The sequence below is a fragment of the Ranitomeya imitator genome, chromosome 5, assembly GCF_032444005.1.
Source record: "Ranitomeya imitator isolate aRanImi1 chromosome 5, aRanImi1.pri, whole genome shotgun sequence".
Lineage (NCBI taxonomy): Eukaryota > Metazoa > Chordata > Amphibia > Anura > Dendrobatidae > Ranitomeya > Ranitomeya imitator.
In genome coordinates, this window is record NC_091286.1 from 495,777,485 (window position 1) to 495,790,005 (window position 12,521).

Consider the following 12,521-nt stretch of genomic DNA (forward strand, 5'->3'; position numbering starts at 1 on the left):
AAAAATTAGAAATCACTGGTCAACTTTTAACCCTTATAACGTCCTAATGAAAAAAGTTTTTCCAAAATTCTGCTGATGTAAAGTTGACATGTGGGAAATATTATTTATTAACTATTTTGTGTGACACCACTCACCGATTTAAGGGTACAAAAGTTAAAAGTTTTTTAATTTTTGCCAAATTTCCATTTTTTTTCATTAATAAACACAAGTTATATTGAATAAATTTTACCACTATCATGAAGTACAATATGTCACGAAAAAAGATTCTCAGAATTAGTAGAATACATTGAAGCGTTCCAGAGCTATAACTTCATAAAGTGACAGTGGTCGGAATTGTAAAAATTGGCTTGATCATTAAGTACCAATTTGGCTCTGTCACTAAGGGGTTAAAAAACCATGGCAATGAACAGGTTCATATGGTAAGATAAAGTATACTATATCCTACCATTTGAACCTGTTCATTGCCATAGTTTTTAAGAAACATTTTCTAATAAATTTTTGGATTCCAGGAAGCTGGAGCAAACCTTCCTTTTCCTTATCAGTATTGCACGTGTGATCACACAAGTTCCACGCTTCAGCAAGCCATATACTGCTGTGGGTGGGCTGGTTCATTTTCTTTTTTTAAGTCTCAAGACATCAGCCAGGAAGTTAAAGCTTGAGCAGAAATGGGTCTTCCAAATGGACAATGACCCGAAGAGCATACTGACAAAATGGTAACAAAGTGGCTTAACCCATTAACGACTGCCGATATGTTAAGGGTACTTATTCCTCAATGCCACTTTTTAACGGCGCTGAGAAATGAGGGTATAGCGCCGCCCCCAGCGTCAGAATATCTCTGGGATTTTGGCTACCGGGGGTAGCTGAAACCCTGTAGAACCTGATTTGGGTTGGTTTTTACCATCCCAGTGTTGAGATCGCCGTTAAACCACAAAAAAAGGTTACATTTTCCATTTATTTCTCTCTCCTCTGATATGATCTAGCATACCAGAGGAGAGAGAAATGGGGTCCCCCTGGTACCTCCAGCATCCCCTTCAGCTGAGGCGATGAAATTTAATCTCCGAACTCTAACAAATACTCAGAGATCACCCGTGTGTGCTCAGGAAAACCTGAGCATCGAGAACACTTCATCACTAGTTAATAAACTTCTTGAATATGTTTTTGAGCACCTTGAGGGGTGCAGGTTTTAGAATGGTGTCACTTTGGGGGGTCAATATGACAGAAAATACCTCAAATTCACTTCAAATGTGAGGTGGTCCTTGAAAAAAATGGTTTTGTAAATTTTGTTGGAAAAATGAGAAATCACAGGTCAACTTTTAACCCTTATAACTTTCTAACAAAAAAATTATGTTTCCAAAATTGTGCTGATGTAAAGCAGACTTGTGTGAAATGTTATTTATTAACTATTTTGTGCGATATGACTCTCTGATTTAAGGGTACAAAGATTAACAGTTTGAAAATTGCTAAATATGTCAAATATTAATATCGCAATTATGGTAATCCTAATTGACCTAAAACGGGAAAGGTGTATTCTGATTTCATGTGAGATATAAAAAAAAACATGCATATGTGTTTTTTTATATAGTGTATGTAAACTTCCGGTTTCAACTGTGTGTGTGTGTGTGTATATATATATATATATATATATATTATGCACCCAGGCTTGCACTGGCCCACAGGAGAACAGGAGAATCCTTGCCACTGTGCAAGAGTGGGCCGCCACCCTCTTATATGGGAAGTACTTGAAACAGCATCTTATTCATTTAACAATCTGCCCAGTTCATTGCTGCCTTGTGACTGGCAGGCAGCGGTCAGGTAACGAGAATAGGCCATCATCGGATTGCTACCCAGATAATAATCTAATTCCAACTACTTGGAAGGAATTGTACTTACACAGATAAGTAATTTTCCTCAAACATCAACAAGAGTTGATAAAGGTGCTATATGCAGACAAACAGATGAGCTCTCCCAGTAAATAATATATCTGAGCAGCTTTTATCTCCATACTCTTCTGGGTATATCTTTTCAGGTTCTGTAGCTACAATCAATACACATAAAACCATTAGGTTTGCTGTATCAATTGATTCTCTACAGTATGTCTAATTGGATAGATGCACTGATAGCTAAAATAACTAAATTAGAAATCCAAAATAGTGCTTCATTAGGATTTCTACATTGCAAAGACCTAATCAATCGCTAATTGAATTAGTATTTACACTAAACCTTTTGGAAGTGTGCTAAATTGTGGAGGCATCAGTTTATCAAAGTATTGATTAGATGGGCAAGTTACTCTTTTATGGGACATAAATCTGGTTAATTACCTGTAGGTGAAATCTTCAGTTTCTGACTGTGTTAATTGTGCTATTTTATTGGGTTATCGTGTATGTGTTCAACACACAATCTAATTTACATTCTTGCTATAATAAGCTTTTTTTAATAAATGGATTCTATGCTATTTGGAAGATTTACTGAGAAAAATGCACACGAAAGTGTATATCTAATCATGTAAAAAAAAGTGTTTTGGGGAGTTTTGGTACTTTTCACATCACTCTAGAATGTATAAATAATATTAAGGGATTAAGAGTGTGAAACTATAACCCCTAAAAAAAAATGTTTATTAATCAAATATAAAACTAACACCAAAAGAAAACCCAATTGCACAAAAATTGTGATGGTCGGGGAAGCAAGGCTCGTGGAAACACGCCTAGGAAACGTTACATGTCCACTGTGATCCCTACCTGTCAGCGGTAAATGAGGGACAGCCATCGCTGAACGGGGGCGCCAAATATCGCTTTTTAGAGTGTCAACCTCATCTGACAGGTAAAGATAATAGTGGACACGAAGGGTTTTCTAGGCCACATGTTGGTGATTTTTTCCTATTGAGACTATCTAGCCGGTTTTGTCCCACTCCCTTTCCACGGGCCTTGCATCCCCGACCTGTGGTGAGGAGGAGGAGGCAACACAGTGGATATCTATTGGAACATATGTTTGACTGCATCAATTATATGACGCATCTGAGCATACATGAAATTAAGATATTTTGTTTTCATATAGTTAGTCCATCACAATTATTGTGCACCTGGGTTTTATTTTTATATCTGACTAATAAACATATTTTTTTAAAGGTTATAGGTTCACATACTTTTCATATCTACCTAAAACGTTTTAAGAAGGTGGCTTAGAGAAGTCAGAAAGTAGATGACATTTTTCAAACTTTTTTGACATAATTTATCAATGAATCCTATGACACTACTGATAAATGTCCCCATACTGAGCAGTGTTTATGCAGGTATGAAGGTGTAGGATTTAGGATCCCCATATCTACTGTACTATGTGCTAGAAAATATATTTAGTTTTATTACTTACCTAGTTGTATATTTTCATATCATTTAAAGGGTTTTTATGTAGAGTCAAAGGGAAATATTAGAAGGACACAAGCTTACAGCAAGCACTTAATAGCGATTTGTATATTTTGATGGTTCACTAAATCTACCCCAAAACTTCTGCTGATACTGTACATGGATACTTAGCTGTTTTATGCTTTATCATCTGGAGCACTTACATAATGAGATGACAAAAACAGATGAGAAGAAGAGTCAAAGCCTCATTCCCATCATTGTAATCACATAATACATTGTATTACAATATATGGCAGGCATTAGAGCATATTAACCAAACTATCACCTTTATGTGCCCGGCTAATGCTTATCTTTCACAATTTACCATGAAGGATATACACAATATGATATTATAATTGGTGTTTGATAAACTATAGACTTTATATAAGCTATACATTATTCCTGTTCTTGTATCATGACTGAAGTGAATGCAATGAAAAGAGATTAATTACTTTAGTAAATGTGAAAATTGGCTACATTTATAATAAACTGGACTGCTAGAGGATATTATAATCAAAGCATGCAAAAACCTGCCTATCCCATGAGAAGAAGGAAGATCTATGTATAGTATATGGATGCACTTAATTAAGCAGGGCAGCAAGGTGGCTCAGTGGGTAGCACTGTTGCCTTGCCGCACTGGGGTCCTGGGTGCAAATCTAATCAAAGACAATATCTCATGGCCAGGGGCGGTCACAGACAGCTTGGGGCCCCTGTGCAGGAAATGTGTCTGGGACCCCCCCTTTTTAAGGTGATAAAGCTATATATATATATATATATATATATATATATATACGATAAAAAGAAGCATCTGGACCCGTCGAAGCACACTACGTGCGAAACTGCCGTCTTCCAAGCTCCATTACCGCACCCTCCTGCTTACCTTATGTCCTGACGGATGTATGTATTAACTCATTTTCTCCATTAAAGTTCACATCTTCACTGCTATATTGGGGTGAGTGCCGCATATTTTCTTTTTATCGTTCATATGAACTCTTTGCTCACATTTTGTATGCAGAGCACCGCTACCCCCAGCATTCGTGACACCTGACAACTTGGGATTCCGTTTTCAGTCCTGATTATTGGACATTGTATCGCTCTAGTGCCGTCCTTTTCCATTTATTTTTTATGGTTCAATATATATATATATATATATATATATATATATATATGTATATATATATATATATGTATATATATATATACTAAGGGACTGTGCTATACATAAGTGAGTACACTATATACTAAGGGACTGTGTTCGACAAAAGAATCGATAATAACGTCTTCCTCCACCTCCCTGTTCCTAAATCCATTATAAATCCCCTTTCCTCTCATCCCAATCCCCCACACCGCATCCCATTATTGCCCTCTCCCCACCCCCATGATTGCCCTCTTCACCACCTCCATTATTGCTTTCTCCCCACCACCCCATTATTGCCCATTCACCAACTCCATCATTTCCTCTTCCCCATCACCCCTATCATTGCCCTCTCCGTCAACCCAATCATGACATTCTGCCCCATCACCCCTATCATTGCCCTGTCCTCCACCTACACACACATAGACACACACAGCACCATTCACCTCTCCGCATACACACACACACACACACACACACACACACTCACATTACCTCTGTGCACGGTATCCTGAAGCCCCACCATCGCCGGCAGCTTCCTGTCTCGCACAGCCGCGGTGCTGAATGATGTAATTCAGCCGCTGCTGTGTGAGACAGGAAACACAAGCAGGAAGCAGGAAGGATTCATTCCCTGCAGCTCCGCTCCACTGCCATTTTCTCCTGCAGACAGCGGAGCTGCAGGGATTGCTCCCTGCCCGCCGCACATGAGGGCAATCTGGCCAGGGGCCCCCAGAAGCCTCGGGGCCGGATAAACTGGCCAGATTGCCGTTAATAATAGTAGACCTGTCGGCAGGACCGGTTTTAGGCAAAGTGGGGCCCTAGGCAAAGTTTAAAATGGAACCTCAAATGCTAACATATTGCACATCACACAGAAGCATTTGTTTGTATTTACATATGCTGAGTTCAGACCGCTAAATGAGTGTGATCGACAATACTGAAGTCGTTCAACGCTTTTTCCCCGGCCTCTTTACACCAACTGAAAAAGAATGATGGGGACAGAATGATCACTAATAGATCACTAACAGATCACTATACAATATCATGTTATTGGCAGCATATCTACAGTTTACACTGGTGATGTGCTGCTGTGAACAATGATTTTAGTATCGGCATAAACAATCCAATCACTGGAGGAATATGCAGCATTTTGCTTGTTTAGTATAATACACCCCTTAGTCCTCCACATATTATAATGTGCACCACAGTCCTCCATATAGTATAATACACTCCCCATAGTCCTCCATGTAGTATAATACACTCCTCAGTCCTCCATAAAGTGTTATACACTTCCCATAGTCCTCCGTATAGTATAATACACTCCTCATAGTCCTCCATATATTAAAATACACTGCTCAGCCCTCCACAAAGTATAATGCACTTCTCATAGTGCTCCATATAGTATAATGAGCCGCTATAGTCATCAATGTAGTACAATTCAGTTCCCATAGTATAATGCACCACATAGTTCTTCATATAGTATAATGTATTCCCATAGTCCTTGATACAGTATAATGCAGCCCACATATAGTATAATGCAGCCACCCCATAGAGCATAATGCAACCACCCCACAGAGTATAATGTAACCCTCATAAAATATAATGCAGCCCCCCTCATAGAATATAAATATAATACAGCCCCCCATAGAATATAATGTAGCCCCGAATAGAATATAATACAGCCCACCTCCCCATAGAATATCATGTAGCCCCATCAAAGAGTATGATGCAATCCTCCCTCATAAAATCTAATACAGCCCCCCATAGAATATAATGTAGCCCGCCATAGAATATAATACAGCCCACCTCCCCATAGTATATAATGTAGCCCCCCAATAGAATATAACACAGCCCCCCATAGTATATAACACAGCCTCCCCATAGAATATAATGTACCCCCATAGTATATAACATAGCCACATAGTATATAACACAGCCTCCCCCATAGAATATAATACACCCCCAATAATATATAACACAGCCCGCATAGTATATGACATAGCCCGCATAGTATATAGCACAGCCCGCATACTATATAACACAGCGCACATAGTATATAACACAGCCCGCGTAGTATATAGCACAGCCACGTAGTATAGAGCACAGCCATGTAGTATATAGCACAGCCCATGTAGTGTATAACACAGACACCTAGTATATAACACAGCCACATAGTATATAACACAGCCCACGTGTATATAACACAGCCCACATAGTATATAACACAGTCACGTAGTATATAACAGAGCCCTTGTAGTTATAACACAGCCACGTAGTATTTACCACTTTCACATAGTCTATAACACAGCCCACATAGTATATAGAACAGCCCGTATAGTATATAACACAGCCCGCATAGTATAAAGCACAGCCTGCGTAGTATATAACACAGACCACGTAGTATATAACAGAGCCCACATAGTGTATAACACAGCCACGTAGTATATAACACAGTATATAACACAGCCCATGTAGTATATAACACAGCCCACGTAGTATATAACACAGCCACGTAGTATATAACACAGCCCACTTAGTATATAATACAGCCCACATAGTATATAACACAGCCCACGTAATATATAGCACAGCCACGAAGTATATAACACAGCCCACATAGTATATAACACAGCCACGTAGTATTTAACACTGCCACGTAGTATATAACACAGCCCACATTTTGTATAGCACAGCCACATAGTATATAACACAGCCCACATAGTATATAACACAGTCCATGTAGGATATAACACAGCACTTGTAGCCATAACACAGCCACGTAGAACTTACGACAGCCACGTAGTATATAACAGCCCACGTAGTGTATAACACAGCCCACATAGTATATAACACAGCCCACATAGTATATAACACAGCCCACATAGTATATAACACAGCCCCCATAGTATATTACACAGCCCACATAGTATATAGCAGAGCCTGCGTAGTATATAACACAGCCCACGTAGTATATAACACAGCCACATAGTATATAACACAGCCCGCATAGTATATTACACAGCCCACGTAGTATATAACACAGCCCACGTAGTATATAACACAGCCACATAGCATCAGGTGACGCTCTCTCCTCCATCATTGCTTTGAACTGTACCGGCAGAAGCCGGTATAGTTCAATGCGACGAGGGAGTCAGAGCTTGCTGCAGGCGGGCCCCCCCCCTGCCTCACAGGGGCCCCATAGTGGCTGCGTGATTTGCCGCTAGCTGGGGCCATTGGGGGAGCAGGGGCCCTAGGCAGCTGCCTGCCCTTAACACCGGCCCTGCCTGCAGGGGCCCCCCGGAGCCTCCGTGTCCCATTGCAGTTGCGGTGGTTGAACCGGCAGTATGTCCGCCCATGCTCATAGCCACTGTCCTGTTCTTCCCCAAAGACAATATCTCATGGCCACTATCCAGCTCTTCCCTTATCTACATTGAGGTTGGCTGACACAAGGTAAGGTTTTAATAGAGATGAGGTAGGACCGTTCCACTTGGATACACCTTGTAGCGGTGGCTTTTACAATTTTTTTTAATCAAAATAAAGTTAACTTTGTACCCTATGCTATTAACATGTACTATTACTATTTACTTATTCACTTACTACAGGGTATAAATGCGCATTTTGTTTTTTTCTTGGGTTTTATCTATGCAATGGCCACAGTGTGAACGTGCTCTTACTCACTGCACGTATACCAACTTGTGCTCCGGCTTGTTTCTTTGATTTTGCCATTTTTCAAAGACAATATCAGTAAAGAGTTTGTATGTTCTCCCCGTATTTGCGTGGGTTTACCAGTTTACTCCCACACTCCAAAGATATACTGATAGGGAATCTAGATTGTCAACCTCATCAAGGACAGTGATGATAATATATGTAAAGCACTGTGGAATTAATGGCACTATATATGTCAGTAAAATAAATATTTATCACGCGCTTAGATCCTGGTCGTGTTTTGCCCTCCATGACTATCTGCATCCATGATCTGTACCATTGTGGCCGCCATTAAAGAAATGGAACAACTGGAGAAACATTTAATGAAACATTACTGGTAGTTCATAATGTATTAGAAACTGGATAGAGATGAAAAGATTGCAAGCAGCAAATACTTTCTATGACTTCTAATCCAACCAACCATCAGCATTGTAATTACCAGCTCATTCATTAGCTCACTGCGCTAATATTTTTTTTCATTAACAATTTGGATAACAGTAAAATGCCACTATGTCCAACACTTCCTCGAACATTGAGTCATTTTTCATTGATGGACTACTAACACTATGACATAAAGACTCATCAATTCATAAACCAAGATATCCTAAAAACATGGACAAAATACTGGATAGATTTTATAATCAGCTGTTTCTTCTTCCAGATGCAGGTGTATCATTGTAAGTATGATCTTGGACAATACAGAGGAAACATTCTCCTAAAACAGCAGCGGAGAAGAGATTTGCTCTGTCCTATTATCTGCTGTTTCTGCGCTGATTCCGAGTTGTTTTTCACTTGCACATGTTCTGACCTTTGAGGTGTGCACGTCTATTGAGGAATCCTGGGTTATATTTAGCATCTTTCCATCTCACCCCACCGTCAGACTGTGCCTTGCAAACAAATTAATGCTGTATCCCACCATACCTTTATGGGTGCGGGGTGATAATATTCAGGTTTATGCGCAATGTAAGTTTTTAAACCTAATGTAAGATTTGGTAATATCATTACAGAAAATAGGTATTTACAGTAAAGGCACATGAACTAAGAATAAAGCAGATAAATAGAGAATATAGCCTACATTTCCAAGGCGTAGGTGAACATCAGTGCACTCAGACATACAGTACATTGATGTACACATTCCGCATGTCTCTATGACTATGTGATTTATGTAGTCAGAAGAGGTACTAGTGCAGGAATGGAAACACTGGAGATCATGGTGACCTTTACTGAGTTATGACTTGTCTCCTGCGTTACAAGGAATGAATATGATATGTCTCCAAGAGATCACACCTATATACGACATTTTATCTTGGAATGGTGAATTTGTGAAAAGCAGAAAACAGATGACATTTGAAGGATCTCGAAAGGACATTTATCGTTGCTTTTCAACCTTCAATGTGCAAGTGCAATTAAAGGTTAAATATTGTAACTCCCCATAATGTAAGTACACCCAGGCAGTAGGATGCAAAGTACATTTCCGATAGAGGAGCCTAATCAGAACACGGGAGATTCATCAGGAAGGTATATAAGGAGGGGACGACAGCAATGGAAAGAGAAATAATAAAGGAATCCATTTGTACTTACATTCATCTTCTATGTGTCTCTTTTTCAAGTCATTTTACAGAAAAATTCCAATCATTGGCAGATAGCAGTGTGTGAGAGGCACGTTCTGCACCAACTGTCTGTCATATTGTTCATCGCTTTCCTTTCCCTTCAGAGACCATTCCTCCTGGACTTGAATGCTCAGTGCAAAAATAGACTTTAATTCTCTTCAAACATTCACGCCTTAACTCTTTACAGCAGCTGCCTGCGTCTAAACCAGCAAAACGTAGCTGCGACCAATTACAATATAATTCCTCCTTCTCGTTAAATGACTAGACTGTGCCCGGGGTCTCCTGAACTTGTCTTAACCCTCCAATTTCGTGACGATTTCTGAGCAAGGCTGGAAGAGCGAGGGCTGATCGTTCCAAGAGCCTTCCCTATTTCATTCATCAACCTTGCAGGGGGAAATGTGTTTCTGATATGAATTATTCATGAGTTCAGTTCTGCTAGACCCAGGACATGGTGTTAATCATTAATAGGTTGTGACTTGCTATTTTATTTAATCTTCTTTCTTTGTTAAGATGAAAAGATTTTCCAAGTTTGCTGTGTACATGGAGAAATAAATCTTTATCTAGTTGCATATTTTTTAAATCATTTTGTATGTTTGCACCTATGTACAATAGCTATCTATCTATCTATCTATCTATCTATCTATCTATCTATCTATCTATCTATCTATCTATCTATCTATCTTTCTGTCTGTCTATTTATCTATCTATCTATCTATCTACCCATCTTTCCTTCTCTTGCCCTCTTCTAATATAGTGTGGAGATGGGAGCCGATAATTAGCACATGCTCTTTAGATTATTATTATTATTATTATTTATTGTTATAGCGCCATTTATTCCATAGCCCTTTACATGTGAGGAGGGGTATAAATAATAAAAACAAGTACAATAATCTTAAACAATACAAGTCATAACTGGTACAGGAGGAGAGAGGACCCTGCCCGCGAGGGCTCACAATCTACAAGGGATGGGTGAGGATACAGTAGGTGAGGGTAGAGCTGGCCGTGCAGTGGTTTGGTCGATCGGTGGTTACTGCAGGTTGTAGGCTTGTCTGAAGAGGTGGGTCTTCAGGCTCTTTTTGAAGGTTTCGATGGTAGGCGAGAGTCTGATATGTTGTGGTAGAAAGTTCCAGAGTAGGGGTGATGCGCGCGAGAAATCTTGTATGCGATTGTGGGAAGAGGAGATAAGAGGGGAGTAGAGAAGGAGATCTTGTGAGGATCGGAGGTTGCGTGCAGGAAAGTACCGGGAGACGAGGTCACAGATGTATGGAGGAGACAGGTTGTGGATGGCTTTGTATGTCATGGTTAGGCTTTTGTACTGGAGTCTCTGGGTAATGGGGAGCCAGTGAAGGGATTGACAGAGGGGAGAGGCCAGGGAATAGCGGGGGGACAGGTGGATTAGTCGGGCAGCAGAGTTTAGAATAGATTGGAGGGGTGCGAGAGTGTTAGAGGGGAGGCCACAGAGCAGGAGGTGATGGATAGATGGATGGATGACTTTGACTCTTGTTGATGACCGTCACAGCATGTACTTGTGCAGTGGGCTCAATTTTTAAAGACATGTGCAATGAGAACAATAAGATTAACAAATTACCCAGAGGGTAAATAAACCCAATTTAAGGGATTTTGATTTAAAACTTGACTTTTATTAGGTTTGATTAATATACATGGTCTAAACTATTATTTAAAGACATTAAAGTGTATTGCATTAATGTTATGACGTATTGGATTTGTATGTTATGAGTGTCACTACCCTAGAGGCTAATACTCTCCTACCTAAAGAAATGGCTGCAGTCCATTAGCTAGTATAGTACTGTGAACACTGTATAGCACAGTGGGGGTAAGTATGATAAGTAGTATATACAAGACCACTAAAGCTGATTAAGAATAACTCATAACCTCCCCGACACGTATCACATAACCAGGCTTCATCAGGGGACTGAGGCTATAAAGCCATAGAAGTTATACAATTGATCATATATACCCTCAGAGTGCTATACTAGCTAATGGACTGCAGCCATTTCTTTAGGTAGGACAGTCTAAGCCTGTAGGGTAGTGATACCTATAACATAGGGGTCCCATAAAACATAGCATCAATGCAATACCACGTTGGTGTCTTTAAATAATTTTAGGCCATGTACATTAATCAAACCTAATAAGAGGCAAGTCTTAAATCACAATCCCTTAACCCCTTCATGACCTTGGGATTTTCGTTTTTCCGTGTTCGTTTTTCACTCCCCTCCTTCCCAGAGCCATAACTTTTTTATTTTTCCGTCAATTTGGCCATGTGAGGGCTTATTTTTTGCTGGACGAATTGTACTTTTGAACGACATCATTGGTTTTAGCATGTCATGTACTAGAAAACGGGAAAAAAATTCCAAGTGCGGTGAAATTGCAAAAAAAGTGCAGTCCCACACTTGTTTTTTGTTTGGCATTTTTGTTAGGTTCACTAAATGCTAAAACTGACCTGACATTATGATTCTCCAGGTCAGTACGAGTCCATAGACACCTAACATGACTAGGTTATTTTTTACCTAAGTGGTGGAAAAAAATTCCAAACTTTGCTAAAAAAAAAAAAAAAATTGCGCCATTTTCCGATACTCGTAGCGTCTCCATTTTTCATGATCTGGATTCGGTTGAGGGCTTATTTTTTGCATGCCAAGATTATGTTTTTAATGATAGCAT

The 12,521-nt window shown here is 39.6% G+C and overlaps 1 protein-coding gene across 3 annotated transcripts in view; it reads right to left on the reverse strand.

The window, feature by feature from the left end:
- SCHIP1 (schwannomin interacting protein 1) overlaps positions 1–12,521 on the reverse strand; it is a 770,942-nt gene that overhangs the window by 223,920 nt on the left and 534,501 nt on the right. The window contains exon 1 of one of the 3 annotated variants that reach the window (XM_069727423.1): positions 9,814–10,163. The exons of the other annotated variants lie outside the window; for them this stretch is intronic. Coding sequence (XP_069583524.1) covers positions 9,814–9,819 — 6 coding nt within the window. The 5' untranslated portion in view covers positions 9,820–10,163. Of the gene's footprint in view, positions 1–9,813; positions 10,164–12,521 lie in introns of those variants that run through there. 3 annotated transcript variants of the gene reach the window in all.